This window comes from Bufo gargarizans, chromosome 6 (assembly GCF_014858855.1).
Source record: "Bufo gargarizans isolate SCDJY-AF-19 chromosome 6, ASM1485885v1, whole genome shotgun sequence".
In the NCBI taxonomy this organism is placed as follows: domain Eukaryota; kingdom Metazoa; phylum Chordata; class Amphibia; order Anura; family Bufonidae; genus Bufo; species Bufo gargarizans.
In genome coordinates this window covers 237218514-237240583 of record NC_058085.1, presented here as the reverse complement: position 1 = coordinate 237240583, position 22070 = coordinate 237218514, and the positions used below count along the sequence as shown (strand labels likewise).

Sequence of the window (22070 nt, the reverse complement as noted above, 5' to 3'; positions counted from 1 at the left end):
CCTGGTAAGTTTTATCCTGCAATCCATGTACTAGTTTAGTAGCTCTTCTCTGAACTCTCTCTAGAGTATCTATATCCTTCTGGAGATATGGCCTCCAGTACTGCGCACAATACTCCAAGTGAGGTCTCACCAGTGTTCTGTACAGCGGCATAAGCACTTCACTCTTTCTACTGCTTATACCTCTCCCTATACATCCAAGCATTCTGCTGGCATTTCGTGCTGCTCTATTACATTGTCTTCCCATCTTTAAGTCTTCTGAAATAATTACTCCTAAATCCCTTTCCTCGGATACTGAGGTCAGGACTGTGTCAAATATTCTATATTCTGCCCTTGGGTTTTTACGCCCCAGGTGCATTATCTTGCACTTATCCACATTAAATTTCAGTTGCCAGAGTTCTGACCATTCTTCTAGTTTTCCTAAATCCTTTTCCATTTGGCGTTTCCCTCCAGGAACATCAACCCTGTTGCATATCTTTGTGTCATCAGCAAAAAGACAAACCTTACCATCGAGGCCTTTTGCAATATTACTTATGAAGTTATTAAACAAAATTGGTCCCAGTACAGATCCCTGTGGAACCCCACTGGTAACATGACCTTGTTTTGAATGTTCTCCATTGACTACAACCCGCTGTTGTCTGTCACTCAGCCACTGCCTAATCCACTCAACAATATGGGAGTCCATGCTCAATGACTGCAGTTTATTGATAAGTCTTCTATGTGGGACAGTGTCAAAAGCCTTACTGAAATCTAGATATGCGATGTCTACTGCACCTCCACCGTCTATTATTTTAGTCACCCAGTCAAAAAAATCTATAAGATTTGTTTGACATGATCTCCCTGAAGTAAACCCATGTTGTTTTTCATCTTGCAATCCATGGGATTTTAGATGTTCCACAATCCTATCCTTTAATAGGGTTTCCATTAATTTGCCTACTATTGATGTCAGACTCACTGGTCTATAGTTGCTCGATTCCTCCCTACTACCTTTCTTGTGAATGGGCACGACATTTGCCAATTTCCAATCTTCCGGGACGACTCCTGTTACTAATGATTGGTTAAATAAATCTGTTAACGGTTTTGCCAGCTCGCCACTAAGCTCTTTTAATAATTTTGGGTGTATCTCATCAGGCCCCTGTGACTTATTTGTCTTCACTTTAGACAGCAAACTTAGAACATCTTCCTCTGTAAAGACACATGCATCAAACGATTTATTAGTCATCCTTTCTAGTGGAGGTCCTTCTCCTTCTTTTTCTTTTGTAAAAACTGAACAGAAGTATTTCATTAGCTAGCCCTTTATTCTCTTCTACATACCTTCCGTCCTTTGTTTTTAATTTAGTTATTCCTTGTTTTAATTTCCTTTTTTCATTTATATATCTGAAGAATGTCTTATCCCCTTTTTTCATAGACTGAGCTAGTTTTTCTTCTGCCTGCGCTTTAGAAGTTCTTATAACTTGCTTGGCCTCTTTCTGCCTAATCTTGTAGATTTCCTTATCTTCATTGCTCTGTTTTTTTTTTATAATTACAAAATGCTAGCTTTTTATTTTTAATGATTTGGGCCACTTCTGCTGAGTACCACAGTGGTCTCTTCCTTTTTTTGCTTTTACTGACAAGTACAATGTGTCACGAGAAAACAATCTCAGAATGGCGTGGATAAGTAAAAGTGTTCCAAAGCTATTACCACATAAAGTGACGCATGTCAGGTTTGTAAATTTTGACCTGGACACTGGGACATCAATGACCCTTGGTGACGAAAGGGTTAATATTCATTATGGCCCTGGAGCCTTTAGCGCAACACATTAGACTAAGTGAAGAAATAAAAGGAATCACCATTGACAACTACGGGCTCTTAAATCTACATTCCAGCTGGATTGGCAGAATAATAGTATCACTTATCTGGGGGTGCACTTGAGGTATCTATGCTCACTCCTTTATAGTCACAACTTCATACCATTACTGAACACACTAGAACAGGACTTTTGTAGTTTTGCATTGAAGGAGTTGTCGTGGGTGGGTAGGGTATCAGCATTCCAAATGATGACCCTTCCCAAACTGATATATGTATTCCGTGCCCTACCTATATATATTCTGAACGTATTCTTCAGTAGAGCCCAGACACTTCTGAATAGATATATTTGGAATAAAAGACCACCCAGACTTGACCACTCAATATTAATCAAAAGGAAGAGAATGGGAGGAATAGGTCTACCATTGATTAGAGACTATCTTGAAAGAATGGTGGCTAGATGAACAACAATGCTCCGTTTTGTGTAGGATTCCTTTGTGGTGCATGTGGACCGCGCCGGCATCCTCCATTGTACGCATTTTTTGCTGGGGATGGTCGTTCGCTGCAGTTCACATGCGGTGGGACTGCTCCCCCAATGAGAAACACGCTACAGTGTTTGGGGTTTGAGCAGTTCCCCCATATTTGCCACTATATTTCTTTGATTTTGTTTTACATGTATTGAATGTGCCTCTACCTGGCATCTAAACATTATTTTGCACCTGGTAACCTCCATCACACGGTCTGATATGGGTGTGGCTTACAGTCGTGCTTTGTTCACATTGCATTAGTTGTCCTGCTATGCGGTTGTGCGGAAGCTTGGATTACATCACCTTCAGACCTTGTTCACACCATAGTTAGCGCAGTGGTAGGGCCCCTTGCCATGCTGAGAGACCGTGACGTGGTGCATGATGGGCTCCGATGTGTTCCTGACAGGAATATATTGGCAAAAGTGTCCGCTTTTAATATCTGCTTGTATGACTATATTTCTGTGATTTTGTTTTAGATGTTTTTTGTTTTAGATGAACAACGGAAAACATGAGTGCAGATTGAAAATCACACAATGGGAAAGGGCACTTTTCGGGACTGCTTGATTTAGCTCCGCATGGCTGAAGGACACTTCACCCAATACCTTGCTTACGACAAGTCATGCTATCACACTTTGGACTCAATTACATAAATCACAGGAAAATTCACAACTATATTGATTAAACGTATATCTATTTCAACACTAGAAGTAGGAATTGGGTACATGAATCTTACCGCTTGGTATCAAGCGGGGGTTAGGGAGGTTACACAGTTGGTAGAGGGCAATTCAATAAAATCCTTTGAATCCATCCAAAAGGTTTTTTCCAATCCCACACAGGGAATTTTATAATTACCTGAGAATAAGGCACTTCCTAAACCCATTTCTCCTCTCCCCACCCAAATTTAACACAGACATACTTAGATTATTCACGGACCCCAGCGTTCCATAACAAGTATACTATGCACATATATGGAATCTTGGATTCCTTTGTGAAACTGCCCTCCTTGTCAGCTTGGGAATCCGATTTACAACAAAGTTTCTCTGACGAGGATTGGGGTAAAGCCACGGCCTATTTAGCTACTACATTTAGATGCATAACACATTATAAAGCTGGGGTAAAGACACTTCTTCGCTGGTACTTAACTCCACATAGATTAAGTAGAATGTATCCAGGGGTATCTGCAAGCTGCTGGACAGAATGCGGACAAACAGGTACCTTACTGCACACTTTGTGGAGTTGTCCTAAATTGGGGCCATATTGGCAGAAAATATTTGAGTTAATATCAGAGATATGTGCTACCAAAATAACGCCAGCCCGGTCCTTGGCATTGATATTTTTAGGCATACACCAATTTGAGACACCAATAAGACCACTCCTAGGCCGTATACTCCTTAGCGCTAAACTGGTTATCATACGTCACTGGAAAAAGTCGCATTCCCCACCGATAGACGAGGTATATTGTACCCTAAACACGACATGCCGGTATGAAATAATGTTACGAAATACATTGGTCAGTAGGGAAAAGGTGGAGCACACCTGGAAGAGGTGGATGAAGCATGTTAGATTTACACCTTGACATATTGTATCAGTCACTTATAAAATACTCCGAAATAATGAACGAAATAGGACTTGAGGGGATCAAGGTTATAGTTAGTTTGTTCTTGTTAGATAGACAGGTCACCTTATACTGATATTTGTAAGGGTGCCAGGATTGGCAGCATCAATGCAGATGCCCTGGTATCCAGAAACAGAGAAAGAGAAACATGTAATAGAATGAAGAAGACATGGGTTGTTGTTGATGCAAAACACAATATGCGCATCTATAAACGTGGCTGCGTCCATGAAAGTATGTTTATGTTTTTATGTACTGAAAATACAATAAAAAGATTCAAATACAAAGGGTTACCAACATTTCTAAAATCTGTTTTGAATAAATTGATGGGTTTGAGGACATTTCTGTCTGGTTTATATTATGTAAGCTCCTCAAAGTGACTTCAAAACTGAATTCAGAAATTATTTTTTTAAATTGCAAAATTGCTTCTAAAATTTTGTCTTTTAAGTATCTAAAAACATTTTTTTAATTACATTCCCAAAATGATGCCAGCATAAAGTGGACATATGGTGAATATAAATTATTAACAATTTTGTGATGTGTCACTATCTGTCTTAAAGGGAGAGATTGAAATTTAGAAATTGGTGAATTTTTCCATATTTTATCAATTTTGAATTTGTTTTATAAATAAAGGTAAAAATATATTGATGCAAATTTACTACAGTACAATGTGAGAGTAAATTAACGTGGATAGCTCACCGCCTTTCTCTGTATGGTTAAGGTGCTCTAGTCTGAAACTGATCACCCAATCATTCAAGGTGTGTGTTGAAAATGAATAAGTATAAGACTGGCACTCACTATGTAGGTCACATCCACAGCATTTAATCACAATAAAAGATCACAATAAAAAGTCCCATAAAAATGTAACAATTTCCGGAATGTTGTTACCACACATAAAAAGTATAAAAAGCAATCCACTGGTAGTGAAGTCTTAAATATATATAGTGAAGTCATCTAACACAAATGTCCAATAAGTGACGATAGTGGTGTAATCCACGTCCCACTTTTGTGGCCTAGATGGTCAGCAAATAACTGTTTGGACACTATCCCTTTGAACGTAATAGATATCCAGACGGTGAGTCTGTTTGGAGTCCAATATTCACATATATTTGCAGTCCAATCCTTAAGAGGCAGGACGCGGCTCTAACACACTAATGAAAGTATTAGCAGCAATATCGCCTGGTACTCAGTGTTGGGGGAGCGGAGAAAATCGCTTACCGGTATATGTTGATGCCCGGCAGTTAAGTTGTCCCACTCTCCTCTTTTCACCGCACGGCTGTGGCTGTTTCCCGGCGTCCTTGCTCTCTGTGTATCACGTGATCTCCAGAGATATCGCGAGGTTTGATGCATTTGTTCTGGTTTAGGTGAGATTATACTCACAGCAGAAGAAATGTAGAGAAATGGAGCGCTCCAAGTTTTAAAATGTCCCAATCGTATCCGGATCCTCTAGACAAAGCAGGGATATGACGCCAGACGCGTTTCAGGGGCTTCACTCAGTGGCTCTATCCCTGCTAACACATCACATCCTTTTATACCGTCCTAAGTCCTCTTCAAAATCTGGACTGGAATATCTATTTTCACCATTGCGGTATTGGTGCGTTTTCAAAGCGGTTTTTCGGCAACACCTGTGTATATATATTTGCTTCATCTTATTGTAATTAATATAGGTGATAAAGGAAAACTTGCTACCAGGTTTCTTTAGATTAAAAAACATACAAAATCCTATAAAATTCTTTAAAACATATCTCAATAAAAGTTATGATATCTATCACAAGAGGGCAAGTATACTACAGTCTTATGTGGGGTATTGTTGGAGCTGTAGTATCAAGAGGAACTTCATACAATTCTATATTTTCTGAATATTACAGATAAATTGCAGGCAGAAATGGGGAAGGGGGCCTGTCACCAAGGGGGGGGGGGGGGTCACAGTGCCGATAGACGACCAGACATGTGATCCCCCATTGAATGAAAGGCACACCGCCCAAACTCATAAGAAGCCAAAGATTTCTAGCTCCGCATTTAAACCTTCTGGAATCATACTTCCAAAGTCGTAAATCTGTTTAGATTCCTCTCTTGACATTCGCTCGATGTGGTTCCCACCTCTCCAATGTATATCAATCTTCTCCAGAGCTACAAAGGTCAGCCCTGTGGGATCTTATCCGTGAATCTCTTTAAAGTGCCTTGAGAGTGAGTGTTTTAGATATCCTTTCTTAATGTTAGAGATGTGTTCGGATATTCTCACTCTCAAGGCTCTTTTTGTTCGTCCAATATATTGTCTGGAACACAGACACTGGACAAGGTAGACCACACTGGTTGAATTACACATGAGAAAATGATCTGTCTTTCACATAAAAGAATTTTGAGTTGAGAGTACTTTCTTAATGCTTCTGGGTGCTTTAGTTGTTTTACAGCAAATGCACTGACCACATCTATAAAAACCCTTTAGGTTAATCCACCCACTTAGGCCTGCTGTTTTATTTTGTTTCATCTTGATTGGATAAGTAAATGCATTCCAAAGCTATTGCCACATAAAGGGACACATGTCAGATTTTCTAAATTAGGCTTGGTTACGAAGAAGGGTAAATTGCCTGGTATGGAAGTGGGTAAATGACAGAAAAAAAAGCTTGCAATTTTGCTTGCCTCATAAAATGTCTGCACAACAGAGTAGTGCAGAACAAAAGACCCAGGCTTCAATATCCGGGAGTCAGAATGTTGGTAGGCGCAGCACCAGCTATCTGACCAGTAATAGTAGTTGACCGCAGTTCTCCACGACTTCCGATTATTATTGAGGACAAAGAGGATGAGATTGTGAACTGGATGGCTCACTCCTCCTCTCATTTATACTTCACTTCTGAGTGCCTTCCTCCTGGCAAGCCCAGAGAAGTCTTTCAAATGCATCCTCTCTTTCTTCACTGCCCCTCCTAGTGGGGCACCTCCTTTTTTTTTACTAAGAGCTAACAAATCCTGTGTGTTATGGAAGATACTCAAGATGGTCTCCCTGTTGATGTCTAGTATGAGAACACTGTGTTTGGACTGCCATGAGGAATAGGTTCAGGCAGAGGACCCCATGCATAGCTGTGGTGGTGGTGGTAGTAGTGACACTTGTAGTCATAGTGGTGGTGATAGGGGCAGCGATAATGACAGTGGCATTTTGGGCAAATACAAAGCAGGGACTGGGAAAGGGCCAAGGAGCCCACAATGACATATCAAAGTCTGATAAAACTGGCATTGAGGGTCAGGATGATGATTGTGTTAAACAGTACCTCGGCGCCGGATCAGGGCGCTGAGGAGGAGGGTGGCAGCAGCAGCAATGGCAATAAAGAGCAGAGGCAAAGTATATGGCCAGAACCTCCCAGAAAACTCCCAGAGCTAGATATGCTTCTGCTATGGTCAGCTGGGGAACTGGTGATGCCGCTGATACTGTGGGTGTATGCTCAAAACATGCCACAGCTAAGCTAAGCTTGGCTGCTGCTAGCTCTATACCAAGTGTGTATCTCCTGCCTGGCAGTTTTTCTCCACAGTACCGGAATACAAAAGCATTGCTGTCTGCAAGATCTGCAGGATTAGAATAAGTCGTAAGAATTCAAACACAAACGTAGGCACCATAGCTATTGCAGCACATAATGTGGCATCACCAGTTACTGCGGAGAAAATAGAAGTGGCCACCAAATAGCGCAACAAAAATGTGCTCCTTCTCGTCCAGGAGATAGTCTTCGCATTTCAGCCATTCTTAAATGGCATGAAACCCTGTTCTGGACTTGAGGCAACAGAACAGTCTGCCATTGCACTGCTTGATCCACGAAGTTCCAACTCACCGGAATTCCACCTTGTATATGCTAGAATGTCTGTACGAGCAGGGTAAAGTGGTGAATAATTTTGCCATGCATCAGACCTCCTCAGCAGGGAGTTTGTATTGTTTCGAGGGTAGGCAGTGGAAGCACTTCAGAGTGTGGGTAAACAGTTTGAAGGTTCTCTAAGGGATGCTATTCTGAAGTATATCAATGAAAATAGGCGTATAACACCATATCGGCATAACTTCATGAGGATTCGGTCATGTCAAACCAATTTATACAGTTTCTATGAGGAGGTAAGTTCTAGACTTGATTGGGGTGAGTCAATGGATGTCATATATCTTGACTTCTCCAAAGCATTTGATACTGTGCCACATAAAAAGCTAGTGTATAAAATGAGAATGCTTGGACTGGGAGAAAATGTCTATATGTGGGTAAGTAACTGGCTCAATGATAGAAAACAGAGGGTGGTTATTAGTGGTACACACCCAGATTAGGTCACTGTCACTAGCGGAGTACCTCAGGGGTCAGTACTGGGCCCTATTCTCTTCAATATATTTATTAATGATCATGTAGAAGGCTTGCACAGTTAAATATAAATTCTTGCTGCTGACACTAAACTGTGTGAAGTAATTAACAAGGTAGAAGACAGTAGACTGCTAGAGATGGATCTGGTTACATTGAAGGCTTGGAAAAGGAGCATATATGCAAGTGATGAGAACATAGTCCTGCCACTTTACAAATCACTAGTCAGACCACACATGGAGTACTGTGTACAGTTCTGGGCTCGTGTGAACAAGGTAGACATAGCAGAGCTGGAGAGGGTTCAAAGGAAGGCAACTAAAGTAGTAACTGGAATGAGTGAACTACAGGACTCAGAAAGATTATTAAAATTAGGGTTATTCAGTTTAGAAAAAAGACGAGTGGGGAGATTTAATAACTATGTAGAAATACATAATTTAGACTAGCACATCCAAAGTCACAGGTGCACATCCATAAAGCTAACATGCAGACAGCAAACAAAATACGTATGGCAGCACACTGTTATACATGCAAACAATAGAATTAGGGATTAGATATTATTCTGGATTACAGTGGTACTCTACATGAAAAATGAAAGCTCTTCACGCACATTTTTGATCAAACGTGTCACGGCTCTCATAGTACCAGAGGCTCTAATGTGCTGCATGTACTGAATGTACTAAGTCAGCCTTAAGAACTGTACAGATAGGCTGGCGTTATCGCTTCACACTCATCACTAGAGTGTTGTAGTATTACACCTGAGTCAGCGCTGAAGATAGCACAGATAGACTGGCGCTATCACTACATACTCACCACTAGAGTGTTGTAGCAATACATCTGAACTAGACTGTGTATGGTACTCTTTTCTCCTGAGGAAATACCGATTAATATCGGCAGGGAAACACATCGAGCAATAGAATGCACCTACTTATGTTCAGTTTCAAGAGACTAATGATATTTGCAGAGCCGCTGTTTTAGTTGAGGGGCAGTCCATTCAGCAATCACCAGGGGTCGTGTCCTTTGCTACAGTGTATGTAGCGGGGCTAATAGATGAGTAAGGACAGACCATACAAAGTGACCGAGTTAGGACTAAACTACCTCACTAATCCTATGGGCTTTATGTAGCTCCCACAACAAAATAGGGAGACGTTTTTGTGGCAGTGTGAGTTGAGGAGATAGTATTTATACCGATTTTCTATGCTCCAGCTTACATCATTAGCCTGACTGTTAGATTTGGTGGAGAACCTACTTTTAATAATATATCTAATAAAAATGTTTTTTATGTACTTTATTCAGGCAGTTAACAGCAAACATGTGTCAGACCTATCTACCAACGTCAAGGTGGCTTCTCCAGATGGGTACCTAACACTAACAGAACTGCCTCTCCTGAGCCTAACTTAACCCTACAATGTTCAGGGCAGTGTGGGATCCAGATATATTTATACTCTGCTCAGAAGTCCTGGGCAGATGGGCAGGAAGTGCTTAATCTAAAAGGAGGCAGCTACCCTCCAAACACAACACAAACAAATTTAGACTAGCACCTCCAAAGTCACAGGTGCACATCATAGTTACATCGTTAATACGGTTGAAAAAATACATAAGTCCATCAAGTTCAACCAAGGGATAGGTGGGGATGCGAATCCCAGAAGGAATTGAGACATCCATAAAGCTAACATGCAAACAAAATACTTATGGCATTTATACTCTGCTTAGAAGTCTGAATGTTAGGTTTATGGATGTGCACCCATGACTTTTGGATGTGCTAGTCTAAATTTTCTTGCAGTGTGTTTGGAGGGTAGCTGCCTCCTTTTAGATTAAGCACTCCCCACCCATCTGCCCAGGGCTTCTAAGCAGAGTATAAATATAGATAGTTCTTACACCGCCCTGAACACTGTAAACTTAGGTTAGGCCCAGGAGAGGCAGTTCTGTTAGTGTTAGGTACCCATCTGCAAAAGCCACCTTGATGTTGGTAGATGGGTCCGACCCATGTTTGATCAAAAATGTGCGCAAAGAGCTTCCATTTTTCATGTATAGTAGGTAGAAGTGCCTGACACATGTTTGATCAAAAATGTGCGCAAAGAGTTTGCATTTTTCATGTATAGTACCACTGTAATCCAGAATAATCTCTAATCCCTAGTTTTATTGCTTGCATGTATAACAGTGTGCTGCCATACATATTTTGTTTGCTGTCTGCACGTTAGCTTTATGGACGTGCACTTGTAACTTTGGATGTTCTAGTCAAAATTTTGTCCATCATGCTGACTTCCCTGAAGCTGTTTGGGACCCACACAGATAAAGCCCCATGGAGTTAGAAGTGGAAGATGAAGAGCTGCACTGGAGGAAGAGGAGTCACTTGTGCTGGAGGGCAAGGCTGATGATGACAATGACGACACTGGCCATGATGACAAATTATCTAATCATCTCCTGCCACCTTCGCTACTGCAAGCAGTAGAAGCCGCAGCAGCAGCCATTTCAATATTATCAACAAAATGGAGACATTTTTCCACTTGCCACGCTACACAAATCAGCAAACAGAGATGTATCTCCTGATCATCCAGTCCTACCTAGACTCTGGCCTTTCTTCAGCGCATACCGTATTCCCTGACCCCATGGACTTCGGGGCAGGTGGACTGGAACAGTGGCAAGAAATGGCCCTAGTGTGCTCTCTCTGTACTGTCTTGGTATCATCTCAGAGACTGTTTTTAGTACGGCAGGTGAAATCATCACACCTAAAAGGACAAAGTTGTCCTCCTCCAGTGTACTAATCATCACTTTTGTCAAAATGATTGAGGCATGGCTTTAAGGATGCTCATACAACTTTGGCTGAGGCCGATGAATAGATCTACCCTTGCCTTTCTTGGCCCATCATGCCACTGCCATTGTCTGCCTGCCTACCATCATGTTCCGCAGCATATGGTTGCTGCTTCCGCCATCATGCCACTGTCTGCCTGCCTACTATCATGTTCTGTACCTTACGGTTGCTGCTGCCACCACAAATACTTCCTGCTGTTAATCCCCTTACTGCCACTTTTGTTACCCTTACTGCTATTACCATTACTCCTACACAGCCGTTAATACTACTACCCCAACACAGCGGCACATATTTCTATTTACTACCATGTCTGTTCCATGCTGTACTGCTACTGCTGACGCCACTATTGCTGCCACTATTACTCCTTCAAACCTTACCTTTTCCACACTGTACTGCTCCCAAATAAAAGGGAGATTTTTTTTCCAGGCTTGTTCAACTTCGGAACAAGCCAGTTTCCTCTGACAATTAAAACTTGTGTGTGTATAAATACAGGCAAGCATTCTGCCCCCATTAATACATAATTTTTGGGCGCTTGTGCAGAACAAACCACTTATGACATTATCAACGTGTGTGTATAAACAGGTGCAGGGATCATCTACTCCCATTAAGGCATAATTTTGGAGACTTTGTCCCAACAAACCATATTTCTTACTCATAACACGGCGTGTGTTTAAACACCATCTACCCCAATAAGGGACAATTTTCGGCATGTTTATAATGTGAAAAAGCATAACACATGCGACAGCGTAGTTTGTTTTTAAGCACTCTGTTTATTAGCACCGTAAACCATGCTTTTACCCTTAGCTACAGTATGTATGTCAGTGTCATTCTGACATTATCTGCTATTGCTGTAATTTCATTCAAGAGCTTAAAGGGAACCTGTCACCTGGATTTTGGGTATAGAGCTGAGGACATGGGTTGCTAGATGGCCGCTAGCACATCCGGAATACCCAGTCCCCATAGCCCTGTGTGCTTTTATTGTTGAAAAAAACAATTTGATACATATGAAAATAAACCTGAGATGAGTCCTGTCCCTGACTTATCTCAGGGACAGGACTCAGCCCAGGTTAATTTGCATATGTATCAAATCGTTTTTTCCCCACAATAAAAGCACACAGAGCTATGGGGACTGGGTATTGCGGATGTGCTAGCGGCCATCTAGCAACCCATGTCCTCAGCTCTATACCCAAAATCCCAGTGACAGGTTTCCTTTAAAAGGAGGGGGGGGGGGGGGGTAAGAGCAAAACAAAATTGTTAAAAATTGTAAAAAAAATAAAAAAAAGGTAGAAAAATCCCAGGAGACCTTAGACTGCCATATACCGATTTTCAAGCCAATTGGAGAATAGACATAAATACAAATATTATTTATTTATTTTATTCGATGAAAGAAAAATTTCGGTCCTCTCTAATTGAAATATGTTGAAAAATTTTGAGACATGAAATAATGACTTTTACACAATATATATATAGCAGTGACATATTCCACAGCACTTTACAACCATTCACATCACGCTGTCCCTAATGGGGCTCAAAAACTAAGTTCCCTATCAGTATGTCTTTAGAGTGTAGGAGAAAACCCACAGGGAGAACATGCAAACTCCATGCAGATGCTGTCATTGGTCAGATTCGAACCTAGGACCCCAGCACTGCAAGGCACTAGTGCTAACCACTTCATTAGCTGCCTATCTGATGTAGTTATATACTGCTTCCATCAAAAATGCTGTCATGATAGTTAACTTTCTAAACTTCTCTAACTGCTTTTATAATTGTGCATCCTTTATTTCGTATGTGGTGAATTAGGTTATAGATGTGAGTGATATAAAAGCTGAAGACATAATGGAAGAAGAGAGCTATGTGGGTGTAACTCAGCTGTGTACAGTAGAAGATATTCCTACAAATATTAACACTGGTGAGTGATAACCATAAATGTTGGGAAAAGTCCCATATTCATAGGTCATGTCAAGCGGCAGAGAGTCAGAATCAAGGAATCAAGCAGAAGTCAGTACACAAGCAGACAAATGGTTTATAGAACCTTAGCAGGATCTAGCAAGCTAGAGGAACCTAACCTGTCATGCACACACCATCAGTGGCATAGCATGGCTTGCCAGTGCCCGGGGCAAGCAAAGTATTGCACCCACTAGCCTCTGAACACACCCCTTTTTTATACAATCAATGCACAGTATACCAAGACTAACATTACCAACAATAACACTATAAAGTCCAAATAATACTGATACCCCATGGCCATGTAGGATAAGAATATTACCACCATACTAAGGCTACATTCAAATGACCATATATGTAGGCCACGTTTGATCCTTATTTTTTGCAGAACACATGCAGACCCATTCATTTTTATGGCTGTTGTGGTTGTAGCTGTTCCGCAAATTATAGAACATGTTTTTTTCCCATTAAAGGGGCTTTCTGAGATTTTAATACTGATGACCTATCCTCTGTTTGAGATCAGCTGTTTGAGAAGGCACCGGTGCCTGATGAGGGGCAATCACCCAAAAGCAGCTGTCTGCAGATGAGGTAATTGTGTATGGCAGAGGCTGATGGGGAGATTGGATTGTAAATAGGAATTTTAAACCTCACCCATAAAAAGAGTTGAGGAATACAATATCTACTCGTGCAGAGTGCCTTAGGCTACTTTCACACTGGCGTTTCTGGGTCCGCTTGTGAGATCCGTTTCAGGACGCTCACAAGCGGTCCAAAACGGATCAGTTCTGCCCCAATGCATTCTGAATGGATAAGGATCTGTTCAGAATGCATCAATTTGGCCGCGTTTGGTCTCCGTTGCGCTTTTCAGGCGGACACTAAAACGCAGCTTGTAGCGTTTTGGTGTCCGCCTGATGATGCTTTCAATGTAAGTCAAGACGGATCCGTTTTGACTTAGACTTTTTTTTATGAATAATGCAAACTGATCCGTTATGAACGTTTGCATTATCGGTGCGGATCCATCTGCGCAGATACAAAACAGATCCGCACCAAACGCGAGTGCCTTAAACGGCATGAGGAGTCTTATAAGCCAAATAATGCCTGAGAAGAGAGTATGCAAATTAGCTCTTAACAAGCTCTGCCTCTAATGCTACTAGATTTAAGGTACTGTAGCTATCCTTTAAGTCAATGTTCAACCTTTTTTTAAAGGCCCTAAAACATGACTTAGATAATAATTAAAGGGGTCTATCAGATCAGTGGGGGTCCCAACGGAAGTACCATGAGAACGGGGGCCCCGTGCCCCCACAGGTCCCCTGAAATGACCAAAGCAGCCGGTCACACATGTGGGTGGCTGCCCCATTCATTTCTATAGCAGTTCCGGAGTCCGGAGATGGCAGAGTAGAGTGCTCCGCTATCTCTAGAACTTCCATAGAAATGAATGGATCTGCTGCGCACATGTGTGGACCGACCACTCCGGTCATCTTAGGGGAGCCTGCAAGGGATACGAGGGGCCTTCCTTCTTGTGATCAACTTTTTATTTTATTTTATTGAAAATACATTTTATTACAATCAAATTATCACACATACATACAAAGTACTGCGATGCAGCTCCATCCAAGAAGCAGCACCCAATACATAGACACATTTGTCATACATGGCATAGCAGCACAATATACAGTACAGGCTAGCTTACAGTATGCATGACACTGCATGCTACACTACCATTCTTAGACACTTGCAATAAACACAATCCCTCAACGAAGCAACAGACAGCGATAAGGGGTGGGGGTGGCAAGAAGAGGATAGGGAAGGGAAATCACATGACCAAAGCTTTACTGAAGGAGAAACACAAAGCGGAGAGAGGGGTTTAATCTGTCATCATCAACGTCCAGGTGGTCCAAGATGTTGTAGTCCCTCAGTCAGTCTTCCAGCCATTCACCAACATCATGCTGCCCAGAACCAACTTGCGCTACGCCATTCCCATGAATTTATGAGAGAATCGGTCAAAGGCTGCAGCTGTGATTTATCTCTGTCTCCTTCAAAGTTTTCCCTGCACAGAGGCCCCACTAGCAACTGGATGTGCAGGAAACTGCAGCAAGGGCACGATCACATGGAGGTTTTAGTGCCAAAAGTGGTGCACGATTAAAGAGAGCATATAGGGTAGTTAATATAATTTAGGGACAGTTATGTACATGTATGTCCTTATATACTGTATAGCAGCTTCCCCCTGCACTGCCTGTAATAATCGCTTACTGCTCGGTCAGGCATCGCTCCTTAGCGCTGCTAAGGGACATTTCAGCCCAAGTTTTCTAGCATAAATAAACGTTTTCCCTAAATAATGTATATTACAAAAATGTTCCCTTTCACTGTCCCTACATATCAGCTACACTTTAACAATAATTATAATGTTTACACTTGTTTCACAGGTAGGTTTCAGAACAGGTATGTAAACCCACCTGGCGAACAAGGATATTTGGTGCTGCATGTAAGATGCGGGCCCTTAGTCATTATATAGGGAAAGTTTTTATAAAATATAAGCTTTATTCTGATTTGCAAAACAATGACATAAAATCTGCTTCTATTTCCAGGAGATGAAAGCACCAAAAACTTTCCAGGAAATCTCCTTTTCTCCCCTGCTTATGAAGTAAAATATAACAATACCAAAGAAGACAATCTCAGAGAAGATGCTGCAACCTGTCTTACTACAAGTATACTCTTAGTCCTTCACAGCAGCGATCAACCTAATGATCCCACTAATCACAAGGAACCTTCATCTGGTCAGCCACTGATTATTAAACAAAGTACAGAAGATCCAGGGGGTAAAATATATCCATGTTCTGAATGTGGGAAATGCTTTACGAGGAAATCAAATGTTATTAAACATCAGAGAACTCACACAGGGGAGAAGCCATTTTCATGTCCACAGTGTAAGAAATGTTTTAGCCAAAAGTCAGATCTTCGTAACCATCAGGTAGTCCATACGGGGGAGAAGCCGTTTCCGTGTTCTATGTGTGGGAAATTCTTCACAAGGAGGTCAAGTGTTGTTGAACATCAGCGAACTCACACAGGGGAAAAGCCATTTTCATGTTTAAAATGTAAGAAAAGTTTTAGCCAAAAGTCAGATCTTCTTAACCATCAGGTAGTTCATACAGGGGAGAAGCCATTTTCATGTTCTGAGTGTGAGAAATGCTTTACAAGGAAATCAAGCGTTATTTATCATATGAGAACCCACACAGGGGAAAAGCCACATTGTTGTCCAGACTGTGGAAAATGTTTTAGCCAGAAGTCTAATTTTGTTACACATCGACTAACCCATATGGAGGAGAAGCCATTTTCATGTTCAGAATGTGGAAAGAATTTTATAAAGAAATCAGATCTTGCTACACATCAGAAATGGCACACAGGGGAGAAGACATATTCATGTTCTGAGTGTGGAAAATTTTTTCAAAGGAAATCGTGTCTCATTGATCATCAGAGAATTCACACAGGGGTAAAACCATTTTCATGTCCAGAATGTGGCAAATGTTTTAGCCTGAAGTCCGATCTTGCTAAACATCATTTAATCCACACAGGGATGAAGCCATTTTCATGCTTGGAGTGTGGGAAATGTTTTACTAGGAAATCATATCTTATTGAACATCGTAAGCAACACACAGGAGAAAAACCATATTCATGTCCAGAATGTGGGAAATGTTTTAGTCACAAGTATAGTCTTGTAAAACATCAGGAAATTCATACAGGCGAAAAACCATTTTCATGTAAGGAATGTGGGAAATGCTTCACAAGAAAATCAAGTGTTGCTGAACATCAGAGAATTCACACAGGAGAAAAGCCATATTCATGTTCAGAATGTGGAAAATGTTTTATAAATAAATCGAGTTTGGTTACTCATCAAAAAAGTCACACAGGAGAGAAGCCATTTTCATGTTCTGAGTGCGGGAAATGCTTCACAAGAAAATCAAGTCTTATTGAACATCTGATAATTCACACTCAGAAGAAGACATTTTCATGTTCAGAATGTGGGAAATGTTATAAACATAGATCAGCTCTTGCTCAGCATAAGAAGCGCATGCATTTTAATGATTAGACTACAAAATGTTTAACTGTACCTAAATGTTTTAGATTTAGAGTGAAAGAGAAATAAAGTGTTAGACATTTTCCTCAAATTTTCTCAAACTTTACATTTACTCCAATGTCTGTGTTATATCCCATTGGATGGCAAAAAAACTGAGCTGCCAAACAGAACTTGGCTTCTTGCATGGCTCCAGACTCTATTCTGCCTTATCTGCATACACTCCCAATCCTTAATCTTTATGGCTTGGTTAAAGTTTACAAGCAGTCTGTCATGCCTTTCCTTCCAAGCCATAATCAAGGTCCTGGAACCGCACTGTCCTTGCACAGCAGAGTGTTCTGGAAATGGCAGGTGGCACCACACAATTTGATCAAAATGTGCACTGTGTAAATATACAATTACCTGAAAATGTCTGGACAGATTCTATGAAGAAATTTATTGAAATGGTCCTTAATAAGAAATCATTAGGCCTCTTCTTTACGTGTAATATCCAGGGGAGACTGCAAAGAAAAAATGGGGTCAGTCAGCACATCCCAATGAGCAGGAGCACGTCGCCGTGGCTAGAAACACAAAGAAAAAAACACAATGCAACAGCACTCTGCAAACACAAATAACATACAATAATGCTGTAGTTATAGAAAATATTCTGGTGCTAATGCTACACTTATTTTGTAAATTTGAGATTCTTGGCAAATACATTTTGTACAAAATTATTTGTGCCCGTCTGCCGGCGTCAAGGCGATCTCTTTAATTTGGGAACCTAACACTAAATACTACCTCTTATTGTGCCATACTGGCACAATAAAATACAGGGGATGCAGGTTCCACATGCATGCTGGGTCCACTCTGCCTTTTGCCTCTTTTGGTGCCATAATAGCTTCCATTAAATCCAGGGAATGCTGGTCCAACAGGCATGCCAAGCCCACTCTATACCTTACCTCTCCTGGTGCCAGAAGCGTAGCATTAGCACCAGAATATTTCTATAAGGCCTCATGCACACGGCTGTTGTGATCCGCGTCCGAGCCGCATTTTTTGCGGCTCGGGTGTGGACCAATCCACTTCAATGGGGCCGCAAAAGATGCGGACAGTACTCTGTGTGCTGTCTGCATCTGTTGCTCTGTTCCGTGGCCCCACAAAAAATATATAGCATGTCCTATTCTTGTCTGTTTTGCCGACAAGAATAGGCATTTCTACAATGGGCCGCCCGTTCCAATCCGCAAATTGCAGAAGGCACACGGGCGGCTTCCGTTTTTTGTGGATCTGTGGCTTGCGGACCGCAAAAAATGGCACGATCAAGGCCTAAGGCTACATGCACACGAACGTTGTTTGTTTCCATGTCTGTTCCGTTTTTTTGCGGATAGGATGCGGACCTATTCATTTCAATGGGTTCGCAAAAAATGCGGACAGCACACGGTGTCCGTTCCATTTGGCCCGCAAAAAAAATTGTGCATGTCCTATTTTCTTCTAGTTTGTGGACAAGGATAGGCATTTATTACAATAAAAAAAACAGATCCGCAAAAAAAACAGATTCCATACGGAACATCTTCCATTTTCTTTGCGGACCGCAAAACACATCCGGTCTTGTGCATGTAGCCTAACTATGGCATTACTGTACTTTATTTGTGTTTGCACAGTGCTGTTGCATTCTGTTTTTTTTTTCTCTTTGCATATCCAGGAGAGAGCCATTTTGTTTTGTTTTGTTTTTTATCTATCAACCACTTTGTTTAACCCCTTAGGGACCCATGACGTATCGGTACGGCATGTTTCCCGAATCCTTAAGGACCCATGACGTACCGGTACGTCATGGCTTTAATTCGCGATTCCGGCGCCGCGGGGGTTAATCGGAACGGGATGCCGGCTGAAATCATTCAGCCGGCATCCCGTAACAACGCAGGGGGGGGTCATTTGACCCCCCCGTATAGACGATTGCAGAAAACCGCAGGTCCATTCAGACCTGCGGTTTTCTGCGTTTCCGGTCCATTCGGGTGTCCTGTGACCCGATGAACCGGAAAAAGACTGCGATCGGTGGCGTAATTTTACACCACCAATCGCAGTCCGAGGATTTGAGGAGGCGGTGCTGGCCCTGGTGCTGAACACTGCTGTCCAGGGTGCTGATTGGTGCAGGGGAGAGAGGCGCGAGATTCAAACTTCCTGCGCTCCTCTCTCCCCTCCTCTTCCTGTCCAGCACCCTGACCGTGCAGCATCGTTCAGCACCAGCTCCTGTGTCCCCCTAATCGGCATCCATCACCCTCCTGCACCCATCGCCACTCAGGTAGGTTAGGGTCAGTGAGGGAGAGGCACCATTAGGAAGGGAAAGAAGGGAAAAGTTAGTTAGGAAAAAAAAAAAAAAGAAAATAACTTTTACACAAAACTTTTTTGATCCATCTATCAGACCCCAGAGCCCCCCTGCCACTTGCCCCCCCCCCTACCAGCCCCCCACCACCACCAGCCCCCCACCCATCCCCCCACCAGCCCTCCCCCAGACCCCCCCCCCCTCACCACTAGCCCCCTTACCACCACTTTTTTTTTATTTTTCTGCGTTCGCTGACTGGTCGGCACTTTAGCGTCCGTCCACTGTTAGCGCATCGCCCGCCCCACCGCTGATCAGCGTTGTACCGCTGATCAGCAACTTTGAACTTTTTTTTTTTTTTTCCTAACACTTGCCCCTTTATTTTCCTTTTTTTAGTACGCGAACACCCGTTGCCCCCACACACACGCACATATAATAAAGGTTTCCACACACGCACACCTACACGCACACACACCCATGGCCCGCCGGGTGTTCTCGGCCGAGGAGGCATACGCCCAGATTGCCTCCGACTCCGAGAGCCCCAGTGAGGATGAGGATGACCCCACGTTCCTTTTGTCATCTGCATCCTCCTCATCATCATCGGATGACGATGAGCCACCAAGGCGGCGGAGACGCCGCCAGGCGGAGCCAGGGGCCACACATGCTAGGGATCCTGTGGCCCACCCTAGTACGAGCCGCCCTGGGGTTCGTACTGGTTTCCCGGCCCACCAAATAAGTTCACCGGAGCCCCCTGCTGATGAACTTAGCTGGTGTCCCCCAGTGGACTTTGAGCCTGAGATTCCGGATTTCGCTGGCAATCCTGGAATCCAGATTCCCACAGTGGGGTTTACTGAAATAGACTTTTTTAGGTTTTTTTTCAGTAACCCACTGGTGAATTTGATGGTGGAGCAGACGAATCTGTACGCCCAACAGTTCGTCGCTCAAAACCCAGGCTCATTTTTGGCTAGACCCGGTGGCTGGACGCCGGTCAGTGCAGCCGAAATGAGGACATTTTGGGGCCTCGTGCTGCATATGGGTCTAGTCCAAAAACCCAGTGTCAGGCAATACAGGAGTGGGGACGTCCTATACCAGACCCCACTGTACAGTATGGTCATGACACGTCCCCGGTTTGAGGCCATCCGGAAATGTCTGCATTATTCCGATAATGCAGCATGTCCACCCCGAGGTGATCCTGCCTATGACTGGCTGTATAAGATACGGCCGGTCATCGACCACTTTGGGGCCACATTTCAGCAGGCCTACGTACCTGGAAGGGAGGTCGCAGTTGATGAGTCTCTCGTTGCGTTCAAGGGGAGACTCAGTTTCCGCCAATACATTCCCACAAAGCGGGCGAGGTATGGCGTGAAGCTATACAAAATTTGTGAGAGTACCTCAGGGTACACTTACAAATTTCGTGTGTACGAGGGGCGAGATTCCCGTATTCAACCCTCAGAATGTCCCCCCACTCTGGGTGTTAGCGGGAAACTCGTGTGGGACCTTATGCACCCACTGCTGGATAAGGGTTACCACTTGTACGTGGATAACTTTTATACCAGCATTCCCTTGTTCAGGTCCCTTGCCGCCAGATCCACGTTCGCTTGTGGGACCGTGCGGAAAAATCAGCGCGGCCTCCCTGCCCACCCCCTCCAGGTACCTATCCCCAGGGGTGAGACCCGTGCACTTACCAGTGGAAACCTGTTGCTGGTCAGGTATAAGGACAAGAGGGATGTCCTTATGCTGTCCACAATCCACGGTAACAGCACCACCCCAGTCTCTGTGCGAGGTACCACGGCAACGGTCCTCAAGCCCGATTGTATCGTCGACTACAATCGGTATATGGGAGGAGTTGATCTCTCTGATCAAGTCCTCACGCCATATAATGCCATGCGCAAAACCCGGGCATGGTACAAAAAAGTTGCGGTCTACATGGTGCAGGTTGCCATGTACAACTCTTTTGTACTATCCCGAAGCGCTGGCAGCACAGGGACATTCCTCCAATTCTATGAGGCAGTCCTCAAAGACCTGATCTTTTCGGACCGGGAAAGAGCAGGCCGGAGTACCTCGGGAACTGGAGGCGCCCGGATCGTCCCTGGCCAACACTTTCCAGGTGTGGTCCCCCATACTGGAAAGAAGGGACGAACCCAAAAAAGATGCAGAGTGTGTCACAAGAGGGGGATACGGAAGGACACCACCACTCAATGTGACACGTGCCCCGATCATCCGGGCCTCTGCGTTATCGATTGCTTCAGGGAGTATCACACTTCCATGGAGTACTAAATTTTTATAATCCCCAACAGTCCACTAGAGAACATAAAACACTATGGCTCTTAGACTTTGGAGACACAGAAACAATTTTTTTTCCCCAAAAAAATATTAGTTTTAGAGCAGGCATCCTCAAACTGCGGCCCTCCAGATGTTGTAAAACTATAACTCCCAGCATGCCCAGACAACCTACAGCCATCAGCAGGGCATGGTGGGAATTGTAGTTTTACAACATCTGGAGGGCCGCAGTTTTAGGATGCCTGCTTAGTGTCTCCAAAGTCTGAGAGCCATACATATTGGGCATCGTCGCGTGCGTAAAAGTCGTCGCTATAAAAATAACATTTGACCAAACGCCTCGAATGAACGGTGTTAAAAATATAAAACAAAAACGGTGCCAAAACACCCATTTTTGGGCAAAATTTAAATTTGAATCCCTTTTGCCGGTAATAAAGCAAGGGTTA

General features: G+C 43.0%; 1 protein-coding gene across 4 annotated transcripts in view; it reads left to right on the top strand.

Annotated features, from left to right (window-relative positions):
• Positions 1-17151, top strand: part of LOC122941331 (gastrula zinc finger protein XlCGF26.1-like) — a 64142-nt gene extending 46991 nt beyond the window's left edge. For all 4 annotated transcript variants that reach the window (XM_044298466.1, XM_044298467.1, XM_044298465.1 and 1 more), the window contains 2 exons: positions 12848-12956; positions 15574-17151. In XM_044298466.1, coding sequence (XP_044154401.1) covers positions 12848-12956; positions 15574-17072 — 1608 coding nt within the window. In that variant the 3' untranslated portion in view covers positions 17073-17151. The remainder of the gene's footprint in view (positions 1-12847; positions 12957-15573) is intronic.
• The last annotated feature ends 4919 nt before the right edge of the window (positions 17152-22070 follow it).